Source organism: Gorilla gorilla, chromosome 3 (genome assembly GCF_029281585.2).
Source record: "Gorilla gorilla gorilla isolate KB3781 chromosome 3, NHGRI_mGorGor1-v2.1_pri, whole genome shotgun sequence".
Lineage (NCBI taxonomy): Eukaryota > Metazoa > Chordata > Mammalia > Primates > Hominidae > Gorilla > Gorilla gorilla.
Genome location: NC_073227.2, coordinates 55909452 through 55930354, shown reverse-complemented (window position 1 = coordinate 55930354; position 20903 = coordinate 55909452). Strand labels below are relative to the sequence as shown.

Below are 20903 nucleotides of genomic sequence, written 5' to 3'. Positions count from 1 at the left end.
AAAAAAGGACCTAGAAGAATGCTGGCACACAGAAAGCACTCAAGGATTGCTGATCACTGTTATTAGCTATTGAATATTTGAGGGAACAGAAAAAATTTCTCAAGAAAGTTTGACATGGAAATTTAAATAATATGCTAGTCCAGCTCTCTGGCATATAACATAATTCTAAGAAGGATCTCTCTTTTTAGTAGCCACTCAATACTTCTTGGACATTACTCAGTGATAATTACTATATTCTCTCTCAGAGTATAACAGCTCCTTTCCTGTATGTGAAAACCCCACTGAAGAAAAGTCTCGCTTTAGGGTTTTCAAACTTTGAAAGCTGGTTGCAGCTTTAAACTTACAGTTCTTATACAAGTGCAGCATTAAGAGAGTTGCTGTGCACCTCTTAGTTTCTAGCCAATGAAGTTATATCATTCTCAGAGATGTTATTTCTTTTCTTCTTTTCATTTTTCTGAGACGGAGTTTTGCTCTTTTGCCCAGGCTGGAGTGAAGTGGCGCGATCTTGGCTCATTACAACCTCCGCCCCCTGGGTTCAAACAATTCTCCTGCCTCAGCCTCCCTAGTAGCTGTGATTATAGGCACCCACCACCATGCCCGGCTAATTTTTGTATGTTTAATAGAGACAGGGTTTCGCCATGTTGGCCAGGCTTGCCTCAAACTCCTGACCTAAGGTGATCCACCCGCCTTGGCATCCCAAAGTGCTAGGATTACAGGCGTGAGCCACCATGCCTGGCCATGGGATGTCATTTTTGAGTTTGGTTAATGTACAGGCAATTCTGCAATATCTATGTTTAAGACATTAAAAGCATGGTTTCTAATACTAGACTACTTAGCATTGAATCTTGGCTTCACTACTTCCTAGCTGTATGATCAAAGGCAAATTGCTTAATCTCTCTGTGCCTCAGTGTTCTCAGTTGTAAAACGGGGATAATAAACACGGTTACTGTGAGTACCAAATTAGTTAATACATAACGTAAAACACTTTAAACAGTGCCTGACATCTAATAAATGCTATCTAAATATTATAATAGAAATTTATCATTAAAATAGAAGAATTAACTAAATTGAAGGACTGTACGATAAGCCATCAATATGTTTCTCAATCCCAGACAGACCCCAGAATGAATTTTTGCAATCTACCTATCTGTATATATGCACATGTATCTTATTGGAAAACTCAGCAAAATCAAAAGATTTAGGTCCTGGCCCTCAACTATTTTCCTTAACAAAATCTACTTTAGGGAGATGCTGTGAAGGTAAAAATTAGCATGTTCCAGGGAAAGCTCATTGCACACTATAAAGGACTATGACAATAACAGGCTTTAGATTTATTTTCTACATTGCTCTAGCATTTTAGAAGGGTACTTTTACTATTCAAGCCACTTTCCTGCAACTCTCCCCCAAATTTCCCTCCTTCACACTGGCCAACCTCAAAGCGTTTTCAATGTAAGTGCCTTTCCTGTTAGTGAGACTTCCCTATGAAAATAAATAGTTTAAAGGTTGTTGGAGCCTAAAACTCACTAAGCCTGGAGAGAGATGTGACTGTCATCTGAGTTACACATGGTTACAACTTCTGTTTCTCAGATTATAGATTAACTTGCTTTCTTATTTTTCTTGTTCTATACAATGGCTAGAGAGAATTAAACGAAGTTAAGGACAAAAACTTCCTGCCTTCTTAATGATCCTTATAGATTAACTTCTGCTTTGTTGCCCCGGTTTGCTTAGACCAGATGACAGAAAATCCTTTATGAAAAATGTTAAACGTACACTTCCCAAAAAGAAACACTGTCTATAATCAAATTGTTGTAACTATTCTCTAACCTTGTATGATAAAATGCTGTAATCCTGCTAAAAAACCTCTCAGTTTCTGCCTATATAAATGAAATCTTAAATCTCTACTTCGGAAGGCTGACTCCTTCCTTGGAGTCGGTGTTTCTAGGTAGGCTATCCTCAAACTTCGCGCTTTTGATTATTTTACATTGAAACCTCCTGTCATCCGCAAGCTCAAAGGCAAGGCTAATAAAAGATGGCAGAGAGCCAATTAGGGACAGAGCCATGGAATCCTCATACCCAGGTGAGTTTAGGGCAGTCTTGCAGAAGCAGAAGCAAATTGTGGGGTCACGAAACCCTCCGGACCCGCCCGCCTCCACCACCACGCGCCCCTATGACCTTCGACCCCTCCCTAGCCCCAGAGCACGCCGGGAGTTGTAGTTCCCAAAGGCCTGTGCAGGCTAGCGCAGGCGCTTGGGGTTCCCCTCCCACCCAACCCCCGCACTTTACCGGATAAGGAAGCGGCCCGTGCTGCCACGCAGTCGCCGGAACGCGGGCGGGGTCTTCTGGGAGTTGTAGTCTGTTGGGGCGTGCGCCGTCGGTAAGGAGACGTAGCTTTCCGTGGGGTGTACCACTGCAGTTGGTTCCCGGCGGGAGACGCAGGGTCAGTATGTGACTCTTCCCCTACCACGCTCCCCCAGAGGCTGAGGAGGCGGTTTCGACTTCTCCTCCGGCTGTCTTCGGCACTGTGTGCTTCTTGCTCCGCGGTTTATTTCTGTACCTAGTCCTCCCTCCCGTCTTCGGTCCATCTCCAAAGCCCGGGCTTGGCGGGGACTCGCTCTCCGGTAAAGGCAGGGCCGCGACCTCCTAAAACCCGGCCCCCGCCGTGCAGGAACCTTCCTCACTCGGCCCCTCACACCGGGTTTCCGCACTGACCCTCCTTCGCCTCGGTCCTCGCCGCGCTCACCTCCTTCCACTCTTTTTTTTTTTTCTCCTTTGCAGGGATGGAAGCTTCCTGGCGCCAGGTGGCCGGTGGCCGAGGCCGATCCCGGGGACGGGCCACTGCCGCCCCCTCAGGAAATGGAGTCCATCTCCGCGGCGCCGGAGTAGGGCGAGAGAAGGGGTCGGTGGGCGCGGTTCTTTCTGGCACCAGTCCCGGAGGAGTCGCGACCACGGCGGCTGCAGGGAGCAGGCACAGCCCCGCGGGATCCCAAGCCCTGCAGACTACCGCAGCCAGCGGTGAGATTGGCTCCCGCCCGCGTGCTCACCTGGATGCCTCCTAAGGCAGTTACTAGTCAGGACCGCCTCTGCCCTCGCCTTCTTTCTTTCACTGCTTTTCCCCTCCTTCGGGAGTTTGTTATCGGGCCCACTTCTCCAGCCTTTCGGGTGGCTGCTCTTTTCGGCACTCTAGGTAGATTTCCATCGCACCTCTTTCATCTTAATTTTAGGTGGTATTACCTTTGTTACTTCCCTCCACTCTTGCCTACTTGAATCTCCAGACCATCAGTTGTAAATTGTGGCCCGGTGTTCTGATTTGGTCTAAAATGTTGTTTGGTTAACACAGAGTTTTAAATGTGGATTGATTGTCAGCGTTTGTTTGTCGTTTTTAAAAATCTGGTTAACAACCTTGTGGCTTTAGTTATCTTTGTGCCTGGCAACAGTCAGCTCGGCTGAGTCACAGAAATCCCATTTAGATTGGACTTGGGCATTCCATCTCACATTCTCTCTCATTTCTGGAGCCAGGTGTCATTTGTCATCTTTACCTTTGCCTTTGTTTCTTGACTTGTCTTATTCCTTGTAAGCACTTGAGCTTTTGATACCTTCCTTGACTGTAGTTCCTATTTACAAGTTCCATGTCCTTCTGTGGACATATCTGGTGTTGCCTCCGATATATCAATACTTTTCATCCAAGACCATGTTTTCGTGGAGCCAGGGAGCACTTACACACAATTGTGCATGGGGCCGAGGGAATAATCCCTGAAATCATTTTATTTTTGTGTTTGGAATGCATTTCAGGATACATTTTTTTGGGGGGTGTGGAGCAGAATTGAGTATCTTGAATGATTTTTCTCCTAGGCTAATTTGAAAGGTAGGTGGTATTCTCTTAGCACGCAGTTAATGGCAGTGATGATAAGGCATACAATATGGAGACGTGTGAACAGGTTTGGTAAACTTTTTTTTTTTTTTTTTTTTTTTTTTTTGAGACGGAGTCTCGCTGGTCGCCCAGGCTGGAGTGCAGTGGCGCAATCTCGGCTCACTGCAAGCTCCGCCTCCCGGGTACAGGCCATTATCCGGCCTCAGCCTCCCGAGTAGCTGGGACTACAGGAGCCCGCCACCACGCCTGGCTAATTTTTTGTTTTTTGTTTTTTTTTTTTTAAGTAGAGACGGGGTTTCACCGTGTTAGCCAGGATGGCCTCCATCTCGTGGGTAGAAGGAAAACAAGCATTCTGGCCGGGCGCGGTGGCTCAAGCCTGTAATCCCAGCACTTTGGGAGGCCGAGGCGGGCAGATCATGAGGTCAGGAGATGGAGACCATCCTGGCTAACAGGGTGAAACCCCGTCTCTACTAAAAATACAAAAAATTAGCCGGGCGGGGTGTCGGGCGCCTGTAGTCCCAGCTACTCGGGAGGCTGAGGAAGGAGAATGGCGTGAGCCCGGGAGGCGGAGCTTACGGTAGCCGAGATTGCCCCATTGCACTCCAGCCTGGGCGACAGAGCAAGACTCCGTCTCAAAAAAAAAAAAAAAAAAGAAAAGAAAAGAAAAAGAAAAGCATTCTCTACCTGGACAGTTGAGATTTGGCTGTAAGAAATAATACGTGAGAAGGTTGTCTTGTCATCTTCTCTTTACTTTGAGATGATGTTAGGTGAATACATTTATCAGGTTATGAATGTTCTCATTATCTCTGTCCGGTTCAGCCTTTTTTCTTATGTATCTTTTAAGTGCTAATTTCCCATATATTAATGACATTTATCATCTCTTTTGTGACAAGTTTTGAGTTATATATCTCATAGCCAGTTCTTTTTTCCCAGTACTCAAAGCTTGCTAGGTAAGCATGATACACATTTTCGTCGAGGTTTACTTGAAATACTCAATTTGTTTTGTTAATAACCCCTAACCAAACTGGCTGCAATAAGAAAAGGAAAATGTTTCATGAGGGAACATAATCAAGTACGAATATACCACCCAAGATAAGAGAGCTTATCTTGGTAGTGGCTTATCAGTTTTAAGTATAATGTTAATTTTAAAATAGTCAATCAGTAAATTTAAAATCCTCTCAAGATGGGAATTCATGAACTCAGATAAGTTCTGCAGGTTTGTGGCTCCTTTCTTAAACTATGTTTGCTGTCCATAAGAGCTTATTAACACTTAGTGCTTGAAGAAAATCCCTGTGGTCCTTGCTCTCAAGAAGTTTGAAGTTTCTTTGGGAGTATGTGCAGTGAAGTAATCTAATTTAGTTTTGCATGATTAATCAAGTAACAAAATGAGAATTACAGATAGTGCTAAATAGTGGAAGAACGAATCCAAAATTAACATTCTTTTTGGAATGAAGTTGGAAGAAACATGTTTTCCATGTTAATACTTTGTGTGGATTAATGTAAAATATGTTTTTTTGTGTGACCACAAGAAGTCCATAATAAAGGCAAAAAGTTCTTGACCTAAGAAGCCGATTATAAATATAGTGGGTGCATAGTGAGTACTGTTGGTACAAACTCTTTGGTAGGGCTGGACTGGACTGGACTGGGCTGGGCCGTCGTGTCCTATCCTACCTGTTGTTCAGAAGACGGTAGTTTGAAATACCTACCTTCCCTGATTCTTTATGTGCTCACTGTGGACATGTTCCCTCACTTCTTAAAAATTACTGTGCGCAATGTACTTTAAAACATCTTAATTTTTGTTAGTCCTTATTTTGAAGTTGATCACCAGTATTTTGATAGTTTTATTGTATTTTCGTATTTTTTTCTTGATTTGTTAATCACCGTTATCATAAAAATTTGCTGCATTTTAGCAGGATACTTAGAAAAGTGAAAGTTTTTGTTGTGGTATTCTCTTTAGTTGTGTGTCAAGGAATTTGAAAATACTTTTCTCATGGATTACAGGAAGATAGAATGCTCCAAAGGTGACTTTCAAATGTGTGTTGTAAAATGATATATTAGCACATTATGCTTTTCTTTTTGAGAGATTGTTTTGCAGAAATGAAACTTTTTTCTTTTAAACAGAGCTAATGTCTCAGAAAAAATTTGAAGAAATCAAGAAAGCTAACCAAGCTGCAGCCAGAAAACTTGTTGAAGAACAGTTTAGCTCTTCATCTGAAGAAGAAGGAGGTGAAGATTTTGAAGGAAAACAGGGAAAAATAGTTGCAAATACGTTTATAACATACACTACTCAGACAGGTACTGATCTTTTAAATTTTGACTTTTGACGTCAATGAAACTGTATTCCTGACATTTTTTTGGTAATGCCTTTGTTCTATATGGAATAGATTTTATATCTTAAGATGAGCACTCTATGTTATAGAGTTGAATTTTTGTACACTTTGCTATTTGAGTTGTATATTGTGTAACACTAATTTTTCTATAAAGCAAATAGAATGGCAGTGGCTCTTTTATAGCCTTAGGAGGCCTTTGTGTGTATTTAATTGGCATTTCAGTAGAATGCTTGGATGGGGCTGCTAAAGCTCCTGAGCGGTGGACTGGGGCAAGTTTTTTCTGGTTGTGATGATTTGATTGAACTAGAGTACTTTGTGTACCCCTTTCAATCTATTCATTTTTTTCATCATGTTAAATGCGTCTTGAAGTCTTTTTAATTCTTTATTTCCTTATTTTATATCTTATTTACAATATCTGATTTTCATGTATTTATTTTTAGCATTGGGGTCTTGTTCTGTTGCCCAGGCTGGAGCGCAGTGGTACGTAGTGGTGCGTAGTTCACTGCAACCTTCAACTCCTGGGCTTAAGTGATCCTCCTGCCTCAGCTTCCGGAGTAGCTGAGACTACAGGCATGTGCACTGCACCTAGCCATATTTTTTTTAAAAAACCTAAATTTCCTCAGGTTTGACATGTACATTCGTGTTATCTGTGGTTTATATCTGATTGCTCTAAAGCCACGATTGTTTATGTGAGAGAGGGCGAAAGTGATGTTGCTGTGTACCACTTTAGTATTAAGTGTAAATTAATACTAAATTAAAATTATTATTAGAAATTTTCTTGTATGTAGGCCAGGCATAGTGGCTCACGCCTATAACCCCAGCACTTTGGGAGGCCGAGGCCGGGGGATCACTTGAGGTCAGGAGTTTGAGACCAGCCTGGCCAACATGGTGAAACCCCGTCTCTACTAAAAATACAAAAAAATTAGCTGGGCATGGTGGCACACACCTGTAATCCCAGCTACTCAGGAGGCTGAGGCAGGAGAATTGCTTGAACTTGGGGGGTGAAGGTTGCGGTGAGCTGAGATTGCGCCACTGCACTCCAGCCTGGGAGACAGAGCAAGACTCTGTCTCAATTAAAAAAAAAAAAAAAAAAGAAAAATATTTTTGCATGTAATGTCAACATTTATTGATATATTTGTAGATATGTCATATTGTTTATATACCTTTTATTAGTAATATATATTTATACCCTTGCTTGGTTCTTTTTCTTACTTTAGTATACTGTTAAAACCAGGAAAAACCTTACAAATATTTTGGGAAACAATTCTACAGAGGAGCGGTGACTTTCCTAGAGTTAGACAATTAGTAATTGGCAGAGCTGGGTTTAAACCTCGTTGACTTAGCTTTAGAGTCATTACTGGGCTGATTTCATTTTCTCTGTAAAAGCAGGAAAATTCTGGGGAGATTAGACGGTTACTTTTGTACCTGTTTATGGGGAAAAAGCAGCATTGTGCAGCAGTTAAGAACATTGACACTTGAATCAGATTGCTACGGTTTGATTCTTGGCTTTGTTACTTGGCTGTAGGATGTTTGACATATTGCTTAGCATCTTAGGGGCTCAGTTTCTTTTGTAAAATGGGTATAATGATACTAAATACTGTAGAGTTGTTAGGATGAAATGAATCAGTATGTGTAAGTACTGTAGTGCTTACAGTAGTGCCTGTTGTGTAGTCTGTGCTGTATATCTGTTTGCTGGAATGTTTAATGTATTTTGTGGCTTGATTATTAGAGATTTTCTATCATAACTGGTGCTTTCTTTTAAAAAATTTGTTTCTTTTTTTTTTTGAGATGGAGTCTCACTCTGTCGCCCAGGCTGGAGTGCAGTGGCGCAATCTCAGCTCACTGCAAGCTCCACCTCCCGGGTTCATGCCAATCTCCTGCCTCAGCCTCCCGAGTAGCTGGGACTACAGGCGCCCGCCACCATGCCCGGCTAATTTTTTGTATTTTTAGTAGAGACGGGGTTTTACTGTGTGAGCCAGGATGGTCTTGATCTCCTGACCTCGTGATCCGCCCGCCTCGGCCTCCCAAAGTGCTGGGATTACAGGCGTGAGCCATCGCACCCGGCCAAAAATTTGTTTCTTTTTTCAGTCATGTCTTCCCTTGATCATAAGGCCCCACATCCTAAGCTCTCTCCATCTACACTATACTAATGTGTTCCTTAGTTATTATCTTGTGCTTTCATGAGGAGTATAAGGCCAGTGATGCCAGGATTCAGGTCTGTTAGTACAACAGAATCAGAAGCATAGCAGAGTTTGAGCATTAGTTAGCATAAAGGCAAATAAAGAGCATGAGAGTTAGTCTTTTTTTTTTTTGGAGACAGTCTTCTTCTATTGCCCAGGCTGGAGTGCAGTGATGTGATCATAGCTCCCTACAGTCTTGAACTACTGAGCTCAAGTGACCCTCCTGCTTTAGCCTCCCAAGTAGCTGGTACTGCAAGCACACACCACCATGCCTGGTTAATTTTTTTAGAATTTTTTTGTAGAGACAGTGTTTTCCTGTGTTGTCAAGGCTGGTCTTGAATTCCTGGCTACAGAGAATTCTCCCACCTCAGCTTCCCAAAGTGGCAGGCGTGAGCCACTGTGCCTGGCTGAGAGTTAATCAAGTCTTCAGACAGAAGGATTGATGTATTTCACCCTTCCCTTCCCAACACATAACCTTGGTGATTAGATAGTTGCCTGAGTATATTGATAGGATCATGAAGATAGTTGTACATCATCAAGTAGGTTTCTAAGGAATTTACCATATCTGCTAAGGAATTAAGATTAGGAAGTTTGGCTGAGAAGTCTAGGTCGGCAAGGTAAGAATTGATAAAAGGTAACTCTAAGGTTAGAGGGTTTCTTGTTTCTGAAGGACCTTATAGAAAATAATCTTAAGAAGTTTTCTGCTTTGAGAGGAACTCACTTAAACCATTATAGATAGAGTCATTTTATTTTAAAATAGAAAATGCAATAATGTCTTTCAGTCTAGTATGTAGAAAACATTTGTCATTTGTAAGTTTTATTAATTTTTAATCTGGTTTTAATCTTAAAAGTGTTATGGTAATTTTTTTATGCTGTGTTTTGTATAAAATCCATTAGTATTTGATTCCCATTCCTTTGCCTCTACCAATGTAAGAAAATCTGATCACTTGATTTAAGAACATACATTCCAGAGTAATGGGATGGTTCCCACCTTAACGTTAGTGAATTGAAGACCAGGACTTTACCAAAGGAGTTCATTTTTATTTGAGCACAGCCTTTGCATTTTTGTGATTCTTCTCTCAAATTTCAAACTTGCATGGCCAACTTCCTGATGAGTATCTCTATCTTGCTGGCACATGGACCCATCAAACTGCTGTTGAAAGAGAACTTATTTATTCTTTTGTTTTCTTAATCTTAATAGCACTACAGTTTTCTCAGTCACCCTCCCAAGCCAGACATCTGGGAGCAGAGATGGCATATGCATGTCATTTACTGCAATTCTCCCTCTGCCCATGTTAGCTCAGCAGACACAGCACTCTTTCCTTCTGAATCTTGACATGAACATCAGCTTTTAAAACTGACACAATCTCATTGTCTCCAAGTCCTCCTAAGTTTTACTTCCTAAATTTCTTAAATCTACCCTTACTCTGCCTGTGTACTGTCATTGCCTACTTCAAGCCTTTACAGCTGCTTAACATGTGGATTAAATCCATATGATAATTGTGAGGTAGATAACTGTTACTACTAATTTTACAGATGAGAAAACTGAGACACATTAGGTAACTTGCTCAAAGTCATTTTTTGCTTAATCTGCTGCAACTGTCTCTTAACTGGTACTTCCAACTTTCAGTCTTGGCCTCCACATACTCATTTTTCTTTAGTTGCCAGAGTCATCTTTTTAAAATGCATGACTTGAAATGCCATGCTATCCGCTGTGATGTGCTGGGCAGTACATTTTATTGATGCAGCCAAACTTTAATACATGTTTCAAAGAAATCTTACATAAATTTTTAAAATATAAGGTTAGTTTTTATTTTGTAAAAGCCTGTTCTATCTTCTTCTTAAATTCTGTTTTTTGAGTTAGCTGTTAAATTAGATGAAATTTAAAATGTTTTGTATCTGTTAATGCCAGCTTTGTTGAAAAGCAAAGTAGGCGCCCCATACTATTCTGCTTTTAAGGATTTTTTTAAAAACTTCAGTGTTTGTTTAAAATAAAGCAACTGTCTTTAATAATTTTATAATAATTTATAGTTTTGAGAGTATGTTTGTGTTTATTTTGCTTAATGTTCTAAATCATATTTATTTTATGGTAGGGCAAGCTTTTGTAAGTGCCGTGTTTACTCAGATGATTTTAGAAAGTAAAGAATTAGCCACGTGTCCTATTTATTTAATTTTTCTTTTTGGCAACTTAAATTTTGGCTTGAACCACGTTATTGCCATGGTAAGTTCTGTACTTATGGTAGTTTATGTTTTAATCTACTTTTTTTGAAGACTCAGTTAACCACTATTGAACAATCTTTATTGTTTTAAAGGCATGTAGGCTTATTTCTCTCATACTAAAGTGACTTAGATTATTGTCCTTTTGGTGTCATTTGTGCTTTAGGGGACTCATTCTGTTTTTCATTTTGCTGTTACTTGTTATTTGTTGGACCTTCCTGCAGTAACTGCTCACTGCAGTGCAGCATAGAGGTTAAGAGGGTTCACTTTGTAGGCAAACTGAAGTTAATTCTTTTGTGCCTCAGTTTTCTCATCTGTAAAATGAAGATAATAGCTCATTTAATCCTATTGAAGTACTAATAGTACGGTGTCTAGCAAATAAGCACTCAATAATTACTCAAAGAAAATAATGTCAGGTACTGTTTTTTCTAAAAAGCTTATGCTACCTTCTTAAGCAGAAATAGTGAACATGATTTCATGAGATGTGGCTATTGTACTGTAAAAACCTCAGGGTCTTTTCATTCAACAACTTTTTATTAAGAATACACCTACTAAATTCACACACACACACCCACCCCCACCCCCATTCACTCACATCTATGCTTATATTTATGCTCAGTGGCTCTACTAATTAGTTTAGGCTTTTCCTTTCACACTTTGCTTTTCCTTAAGACTTTACATCTTGCTGCTGTTGCTTATGGCTCTGCCTCCGCCAAATTTGTTGAGAATTCTAACAGCCAAAAAAGCAAGTATAACTGAGAGAGAGAGCTGAGGTACTGATTTCGAACCAAGTACACAAGATTTAATACACAGACTTCGTTACCTCTTGACAGCTCATTGGTTACTTTTTTAAAAAAAACTTCTTGTTTTACAGCTATATTTTGAGCAATTGATATAGCTAGACAGTTCTTACATAATATGGTGCTATTAGTGAGTTTGTGTTATTTTCAGATGTTGTTTAGGGTGAGATTTTCAATCTTTAAATTTCCAGATGGAGATACACGTGAATTAGAGCGAACAAAACAATATGTAAATGAAGCTTTTCAAGCAGCGGCTATGACATGCCTAATTTGTATTGCTTCGGTGAAGAGAAACCAAGCAGTAAGTTTTTCTCCTCATTTATATTAATGTATCTCCCCAAAATACCTTAGTTTGCACTTACAATACTTAACGATTTATTATTCTTTTGTTTACTTATGTTTAAAAATGCTTCATTTGAGAATTTTGTATATGAATTGATCTTCATTTTAAAATCTGTAATTAAAAAAAAATTACCACTAAATGAGTATCCAGTATTTTTAGCACTATTGATATAACTTAGTTGTCTTCAGTTTTAATGCAAATGTTGATTCGATAGAACATTTTTAGCATCTGTACTTTAGAGATTCCCACAAAAGTGAAATGTTAAATGTACTATATTTTATTACTTTTATTGGGTTTGGAAAAAGATACGGTCCCTATCTTCAAGAAAGTAGAACTTGGCAGTAACACGGCTTAATTAGTTAGCGTATCCTGTGTTAAAGGCATTTTGGGAAGTGGTGAGGGTCAGTCGGGAGAGAGATTCAGACAAAACTCATGTCCTTGGAGGAGATATGGCCTAGTGATAAAGATATATATGTGTAAATTTAAAAGGGCGTTAATGAAGCAATTAAGAAGTGATTACTGAATGTGAAAGACTCAACATTTAGACCTTAGATTAATTCACTGCTATTATAGCAGCATTGCCTAGAGAAAGCAAATCAAGTCAGAAGAAATAGTTTGGTCATGTAGAGTGAATCAGAAATTTAACATGCTCTGGTTGGATAGAAGAGTATAGCAGATACAGATGCCTTTTGTGCCTAGAGTCACATCTAGTTGGTTTACTCTGATTTCAGCTGCAGGGAATGCATAGTCTCTGCATGCAGATAGAAACCCACTTTAAACATTTGCTGTGTGTGTGCGTTTTTTCCGCCTCTTAATTTTCTTCTTGGAAATTGACTTAGCTAGTACATGGGTATAGTGCAGAAGCACTGGGGAGTTAAAGCCCCTTGCAGCAACATTGCACCACAGGGAGTTGGTAGGTGAATGCCCCAACCTCCTTTCCATTAGCGAGTGGGGCTGGGCAGTCCAAGGCGTGTTTTACATGCTTTTGCAGAGGGTCCCCTGTAGGATTGAGCTTTTGTGGTGCTTAGTGGTAATCAGCTCAACCATATGCCATTCATTGGTATTTCTTTTTCCCTGTCTAGTCCCCTTACTCTTGCATCCAAGTTCTTAGATACTGCTTTGGGGGTAACCCAAACTAAGAAGTCAGCTGTTTAGTGCTGTTGTTAGCTCATGCAATATGCTACATGTCTGATTTTATCAAACAGTTGTAAAATGTTATAAGGAAAGGGGAACTGATGTTTATCAGTTTTATCAAAGTGTTTGGCAGGTTTTAAAAATTAACTTAGTATTTCTTAAGCTTTTAAATTATGTATATTCTTGTTTTTTGATTACCTAATTTTTAGAATTTAGCATTAGTTAGGTGTTAGACTAATAGGTTTTATATAACAAAAGGGCTATGTAGAGATATATGTACATATTTATGTTTAAAGATTCTTTTGTAGTGTTATTTATACTTGGAAATAATCATCCAACAACAAGAAATTTAAGTACGTAAGTCTTCATGATGTAATGTATAGCTATAAATACGCTTATAGAAAAGACTAAAAAGTTACATTTCAGTTATTATAGTATGACCTCATTTTTTAAAAGTATGAAAAAATATATATATATAAATTTGGAGATTGTCCAGAATGTTAGCAGTAATTATTTCTAGCTGAATGAATCTGTTTGACTAATAATAATTTTCTTCAAAGTATCCTACATTTAAATGCATTTCCCATGAAACAGTTCTTCTGTTATACTGGAAGGAAAGACCTTTTTTCTTTAATCCTTAGGTAGCTCTTGAAAATAGTTTAGTGTGATACTCATTTTAAATTATTTTACAATTAACAAAGAAAAATTAACATATATTAACTTCTGATACATTTGTCTTAGGTTTGGAGCTGTTCGGGATGTTTCTGTATATTTCACATGCCCTGTATCCAGAAGTGGGCTAAAGACAGCCAGTTTCTTGTATCTTCTGTGACTGATGATGATTTTGGAAAGAGAGATTGTCCCTGGCCTTGGTAACTTTTTCTGATTAGTTGGATTATTATTATTATTTTCAGATGGAGTTTCACTCTTGTCACGCAGGCTGGAGTGCAGTGGCGATCTTGGCTCACCGCAACCTCCGCCTCCTGGGTTCAAGAGATTCTCCTGTCTCAGCCTCCTGAGTAGCTGGGATTATAGGCACCTGTCACTATGCCTGGCTAATTTTTTGTATTTTTAGTAGAGACAGGGTTTCACCATGTCTGCCAGGCTGGTCTTGAACTCCTGACCTCAGGTGACCCACCCCAAAAAATCACAAAGTGCCAACTAGGCTGGCACGCCACCGCGCCTGGCCTAATTGGATTATTAAATTGTAGAATAAATGAAGATTGTAGATTCTAAGTTGCTTTATTGGTGGTTTCAATATCCATGTTGGGCTTTTAATTAGTCATTTGGTGTGTGAAGATGTGGAATCTTGATAAAGGCTTGTTTTTTTCAATTTGAATTTCTATAACTACTAGTTCCTTTTGATAACTAATAAATCATCCAGACTTAATTTTTCCTGTGCAAAACAATTCCTTAATTATCCTTTGAAAGGACTTTCAATTTTCTGTAGGACTGAGAATCATTCATAATTTTGATCTTCTTGTCCAGAATTCTATGAGTATGCATTATTATTACATTGTACAAGACTATCATTTAATGTATTTTGATTATAAGATTCCCAGTTTTATCCTCCCAAATCTCAAAACTGCAGGTGTATATTATACAATATCATTTTTTTACATTTATTAGTTTTGCTTATTATTGATGATTATTTGATCTGGAGAACTTTTGTTATATTTCCAGAAAGAGTTGGAGAGTAGAATTTTATATCTCTGCTAAGTAAAGACAATAAGAAATTTATTCATATTGGCTGCCCAGAGAGGTAGATTGACTGTCAAAGTAATGAAGCATAAGCTTCATGGGCTCTGTGTGGTCACATTTTGTAACTTTAGTAACTAATTTTATGTTTAAATTTTTTTTTATTTTAATTTTAATTTTTTTTGAGACAGAGTTTTGCTGTATTGCCCAGGCTGGAGTGCAGTGGTGCGCTCTCGGCTCACTGTAGCCACTGCTTGTCGGGTTCAAGCGATTCTCCCGTCTCAGCCTCCAGAGTAGGTGGGATTACAGGTGCCTGCCACCATGCCTGGCTAAGTTTTGTATTTTTAGTAGAGATGGGGTTTCACCATGTTGGCCAGGCTGGTCTTGAACTTCTGGCCTCAAGTGATCCACCCACCTCGGCCCCTCAAAGTGCTGAGATTACAGGCATGAGCCACTGCGTCTGGCCAGTGGTGTAGTTTTTAAAAACATTTAGATGTGCTAGTTACTTTTAGAAGAGTATGTAAAAATAATTCTCAGCAATCTGTGAGAGATTTTATTCTCCTGTTACCAATGGGGATATTGAAGTTAATTGAAGGGAAATGACTTCTGGCTCCTCACTCTTAAGTAGTGGAGCCAAAATTTGAAACCTAGGATTTCTTACTTTTAAATTCAGTGCTTTTTCTATTCTTCCAGCTGAGTTATGTCTTATGACCTGGCTTTTAGAAATATTATTTTTCTTTTCATTGAATACACACTTTCTGGAAACTGTTTAACATTTCAAAGTATATTTGTTTTGCTCCTGCATATTATTTACTTGTAGTGGAGGAATTTTAGTGTCTAATAGGTACGGAATTAAGCCAGGTTTTAGTTTAGAGATTTAAACCTTATGTATATATTTTTTTACCCTCGCTCTTCTCACTTCTGTTTTAAGTAGTCATTTTGCCACAGAGGAGGAAAGGATCAGTTAAAAAAAATGTACTGTTACTTCTAATTTAAAAGGAACAACAGTTTAATCAGCTGTGCCATATACTTTGCATTCCATATTTCATATTTTTTTAAGAAAATAAATGACCATTCTGGTTAAGAACCCATTTTGTTTAATCCTCATCAAGATAGAGCTAGAACTTGGTAAAATGTTAATAATTTTAAGTTATTTTATGGAAATAAAAAATTTAAAATACAGGTTTCTACTAAGATACTGCTTTTTAATGAAGAAGATCTAGCATAATTACATTTCATTGTTGGCATCCCATTATTTAAAATAAAACTCATGCGTTTGCACATATTACCCTCACTGGGCCAGTTCAGTTTCAATGCTGATGGGCAGTGTTAAGGTATGTTGAGTTGCCTATTACTCATCCATACCCACGCTTCTTAAAAATACATATCCCCCTCCACACTAGCTTTTTCTTTTAATAAAAAAAAATTGAACTCTTCCAACAAAGCGCCAGTTACTTATTCCAGAGGCAGATGAACTTAGTATTTTGTTTTTGATTTTTCATTACAAGAACAAATATCTTTTGGTTATTCTGAGTATTTATGTGGCATTTATTTGGAAACAGAACATGTTCTCGTGACAATGAAAATATTTTGTATATGATACAAAAGAAATTTAAATGTTAATATGAAACTTGTTCTAGCATAATATACTAACTATACTCATTTGTCTGGGAGATAAGGTTAGAGCATCTTTTGAGAATGAACTGATCTATGATGATCTACAAGTACATTTTTGATACAGCTGAAGGTTAACACTTCTACTGCCAAAACTTATGTATTTTAATGATGGAAGTTTAAAGTCTTTCATGGTATTTGCACTTTTCTTTGACTTAGGCACATTTGAATTATATCTTTTTTTGGGCTGGGCACAGTGGCTCACGCCTGTAATCCCAGCACTTTGGGAGGCCAAGGCTGTTGAATCACTTGAGGTCAGGAGTTAAGACCAGCCTGGCCAACATGGCATAACCCCGGATCTACTAAAAATACAAAAAATTAGCTGGGCGTGGTGGCGTGTACCTGTATTCACAGCTACTTGGGACACTGAGGCACGAGAATTTCTTGTACCTAGGAGGCAGAGGTTGCAGTGAGCTGAGATTGCGCCACTATACTCCAGCCTGGGTGACAGAGTGAGACTTTTTCTCAAAAAAGAAAAAAAAAAGAATTATGTCTTTTTGTGCTAGATGTTGAGAATTATGAAATTCTTTATTTTCAAGTTTATTCCCCCTTAATTCTAAATTGTAGTCATGTTTCTTGCGGTATTGCATGTCTATAACCTGACTTCTTTCTTCTGTTTGCTGTTGCTAATATATTTTGTTTATTTGTAAACCACAAAACAAAACTTAAAAAGTTGAGCTTTATGAAAAGCAGAGTGAATTCCTCAATAAAGTTCAGGTGGTTAGTAGAAAACTAATGTTACTTTCTTTTTGTAGCTGTATTCTAGATATGTGCTGTTTAATTCATGGTAACTAGCCGCATGTAGCTGTTTCAATATTTAGAAATTATAAGAAATTTGATTCCTTCCTCAGTTGTAAGCACTAGTGACGTTTCAAGTGCTCACAGTATGTGGCTAATTGCTACTGTATTGGACAATCCCAGTATAAAACTGTTCCATCATCTCAGCACATTGTATTGTGCAGTGCTGTTTTATATGGTTGAAATAGATTTTAATAAGATCTTGTTTTTTCACTAACACAAAGATGGAGCAGAGTTCCTTAACATAAAACTAATTTAACAGAATATACTCTGTTACTAAGTATATTTCTGTCTCTCATGTTGCTTTTAAAGGTGAAGTTAGCTTTAATAATTTTCTTCTTCTTTGTAGTCCAAAATGTAGGTTTGAATACAAACGATCTGAAACACCTAGTAGGTACTATTGCTATTGTGGAAAAGTAGAAGATCCACCTTTAGACCCGTGGCTTGTGCCTCATTCATGTGGCCAAGTATGTGAACGTGAATTTAAACCTCCTTGTGGCCATAAATGTTTACTCCTCTGTCATCCAGGTGAGTTATATATTGCATTTTAAATTGTTTGTGGGTGATTATTTCTTCTTATGTTGAGGCAAAAAAAAATTGTAAAAGTTGAATTCACAGTTTAGTTTGCCATGAGAAAATATTGAAAGTTATTGCCTTTTGTAAAGTATCAGTAAAGAAAGTTCTAGAAATTATTGATAGGTGTAGAAATTGAAAGTTTTAGTTTCTGACTTTAGATTTTTTTTTTTTTTTTGCTTTTACTGAATTCTAGGTCCCTGCCCTCCTTGTCCAAAGATGGTCACAACTACTTGTTACTGTAAGAAAGCAAAACCTATCCCTCGTAGATGCAGTGCCAAGGAATGGTCTTGTCAGCTGCCATGTGGACAGAAGTTGCTTTGTGGGCAACATAAGTGTGAAAATCCTTGTCATGCAGGTAAAAGGCCATACCCATTAGATTTTTCTGACTTTAAGCAAAAGTCAAAGCAATCTTTATTGCTTTTATGTTTCTGTGCTAATTTATCATTCTGGTTTTAGGAAGCTGTCAGCCTTGTCCAAGAGTCAGTAGACAAAAGTGTGTCTGTGGCAAAAAAGTAGCTGAAAGAAGTTGTGCAAGTCCACTATGGCACTGTGATCAAGTAAGTTTATATGCATTTCGAGGGGTGGGTATTAAAGAATACAGAAAGCGTAGACAACCTAGAAAGCAGCAAGGCTAATCAGGTTTAGTTGGATAAAAGGCAAGGAAGAATAGCAACTCAGATGAATTATATCATGTTTTAAGAAACTACTTTTAAATTTAATATCATTTTTAATTATTGGAGGAAAAATTTTTTGCAAAGTAACAGCTATTTGTTGAATTTTGGATTCACTACATTTGTACTCTTTCTTGCTAACTCTTGTCCCCTTCTTCTCTTTCCCCTCTCTTCAACCAGCACCCCTCCCCGCTTCTTGAATTAATCCAATTGAGGAAGTAAGATTGATTTTATAGGTTGCTTGTCCTAGAATTGGCATGGTTTTAATGCCACTTAGAACTCCTTGGTGAATGGCCATATGGAGCTGCGTGTAGTTTTTTTCCATATTGTATTTTTAAAATATACTTTTTGGTGCATAGGAAATATATGTGTGTGTATACATATGTATATATGTATCTATATATACATATGTATGACACCTGTATAAAATATAAAGTAAAATAATATGAGGGACATAAAGCAGTTGTTTATTTGTGATTGAAAAATGTATTGGGTCTTGTATGAAGTCTTTGTTAACTTTTAAATCCTTCATTAGTGTTTATTGCATTTTATTTTAGGTATGTGGAAAAACACTGCCATGTGGTAATCACACATGTGAGCAAGTTTGCCATGTTGGTGCTTGTGGAGAATGTCCTCGATCTGGGAAAAGGTTCTGTCCATGTCAGAAATCAAGTAAGACTTGTTTTTTTTTATATTTATATAGGAAATGATCTGTCAAGCCATGAAAAGACATTCAAAAGACGTCCTCCAGGAAACTTAAGTGCATATTACTAAATGAAAGAAGCCAGTCTGAAAAAGCTACAAAATTTAAGCCCCCAACTATATGACATTCTGGAAGGGTCCAAACTGTGGTGATCAATGGCTTCCAGGGGTTGGGGAGAGAGAGAGAGAGATGAATAGGAGAGACATAGAAGATTTTCAGGGCAGGGAAACTCCTCCGTGTGATACTATAATGGTGGATATATGTCATTATACATTTGTCCAAACCTATAAAATATACAACACCATGAGTGAACCTTTATATAACTATGACCTTTGGGTGATTATGATGTGTCAATGTAAGTACATCAGTTATAACAAATGTACCAGTCTGGTGGGGTTTGATAATAGGGGAGGCTGTGCTATTGTCATTATTATGTAATAGGTTATAGGTGAGTTTATTTTAGGCTGCTTTGAGATAAAGGCATAGTAGGATAGCACTTTGAGTAAGCTTTTTTGACTCTCCACAAATAACAGCATCATATGTATAAGACTACTTCTAATACTTGTCACAATATGTTTATGTTAAAGGTGAGTTTTATAATTTTGTAGTTGTTACAGTTTTTTAAGAGAGGTGGTTTTATCCTGTCGCCCAGGCTGGAGTGCAGTGGTGTGATCCTAGCTCACTGCAGCCTCAGACTCCTGGGCTCAAGTGATCCTCCTGCCTCAGCCGTCTCAGTAGCTGGGAATACAGGCACCTGTCACCATGCCTGGCTCATTTAAAAAAATTTTTTGTAGAGATGGGCTCTCCCTATGTTTCCCAGGCTGGCCTCGAACTCCTGGCCTCAAGTAATCCTCCTGTCTCGGCCTCCCAAAGTGCTGAGATTATAAGTGTCAGCCAGGTGGTGTTTTAAAGACTAAACCTTTCTTTTTGTCTTTGTGAGGTAGTTCAGAGCAAGGTTTTTAAAACAAATTTTTACATTAGGAAAATTCATGAATGGTTTATGTAGTCTTTACTCATTTCTTTAGATAACTATTTCTGAAGTAGATAGCCCATAAAAATGTGTTTCTTGAGGATGGTAACTTGTGTCAAATTTCTTTTTAAGAACCATAAACGTCACAAATATTAGGGATTATTTTCATTAATTTTTCCCAATGATTATGTGGATACAAAAATTTGTAGTCTGAAAGTGCTAGCATTCCTTAGGGAGCCTGAAGAACATGGCACTTTGTTGATGTCTAATAATAATGTCTCATTATTAACATTGACTTTTTGTATGTTTTTAGAGTTTTCTTTGCCTTGTACAGAAGATGTACCAACTTGTGGAGACAGTTGTGACAAAGTACTTGAATGCGGAATCCATAGATGTTCACAGCGTTGTCACCGAGGTCCCTGTGAAACCTGTAGACAAGTTAGTCATCTCCTGTAATAATTACTTTTAAGAGCTACCTATCATAATATATCAAATGAGATTGTCCTGTGGTTGTTTTCTATTACTTATTTTCATATACATCTGTGTCATGATGTATATGAATTTAGTGACCTAATATCAGGATAAGAAGCAGGAGAGTACAGGCATACCACGTTTTATTGCATTTCACTTTATTGTGCTTTGCCAATACTGCGTTTTTAATAAATTGAAGGTTTATGGTAAGCCTTTGTAAAACAAGTCTTTCAGCTCCGTTTTTCCAACAGTATGTGCTCATGTATCTGTCACATTTGGTAATTCTTGCACTATTTCAGACTTTTTCATTATCATTATATCTGTTATGATAACCTGTGATCAGTGATCTTTGATGTTACTATTGTGATTGTTTGGGGGTGCCACAAACCATGCCTCTATTAGACAGTGAATTTAATGGTTAAATGTTGTGCGTGTGTTCTGACTGCTCTACTGACCAGTCGTTCCCCATT

At 38.2% G+C, this 20903-nt stretch overlaps 1 protein-coding gene and 1 long non-coding RNA gene across 6 annotated transcripts in view; one reads left to right on the top strand and one right to left on the bottom strand.

The window, feature by feature from the left end:
- The first annotated feature begins 2275 nt into the window (after positions 1-2275).
- NFXL1 (nuclear transcription factor, X-box binding like 1) overlaps positions 2276-20903 on the top strand; it is a 68013-nt gene continuing 49385 nt past the window's right edge. Inside the window, exons 1-10 of one of the 5 annotated variants that reach the window (XM_019025860.4) lie at positions 2276-2437; positions 2776-3012; positions 5990-6163; positions 11587-11696; positions 13614-13744; positions 17392-17570; positions 17812-17973; positions 18075-18175; positions 18847-18961; positions 20276-20400. In XM_019025860.4, the coding sequence (XP_018881405.2) occupies positions 2778-3012; positions 5990-6163; positions 11587-11696; positions 13614-13744; positions 17392-17570; positions 17812-17973; positions 18075-18175; positions 18847-18961; positions 20276-20400 (1332 nt within the window). In that variant the 5' untranslated portion in view covers positions 2276-2437; positions 2776-2777. Of the gene's footprint in view, positions 2619-2775; positions 3185-5807; positions 5890-5989; positions 6164-11586; positions 11697-13613; positions 13745-17391; positions 17571-17811; positions 17974-18074; positions 18176-18846; positions 18962-20275; positions 20401-20903 lie in introns of those variants that run through there. The other 4 variants (XM_055385564.2, XM_063705260.1, XM_055385568.2 and 1 more) reach the window with 4 other exon arrangements.
- LOC134758318 (uncharacterized) overlaps positions 20081-20903 on the bottom strand; it is a 66004-nt gene continuing 65181 nt past the window's right edge. The window contains exon 3 of the long non-coding RNA XR_010133376.1: positions 20081-20381. This is a non-coding gene — a long non-coding RNA (uncharacterized lncRNA). The remainder of the gene's footprint in view (positions 20382-20903) is intronic.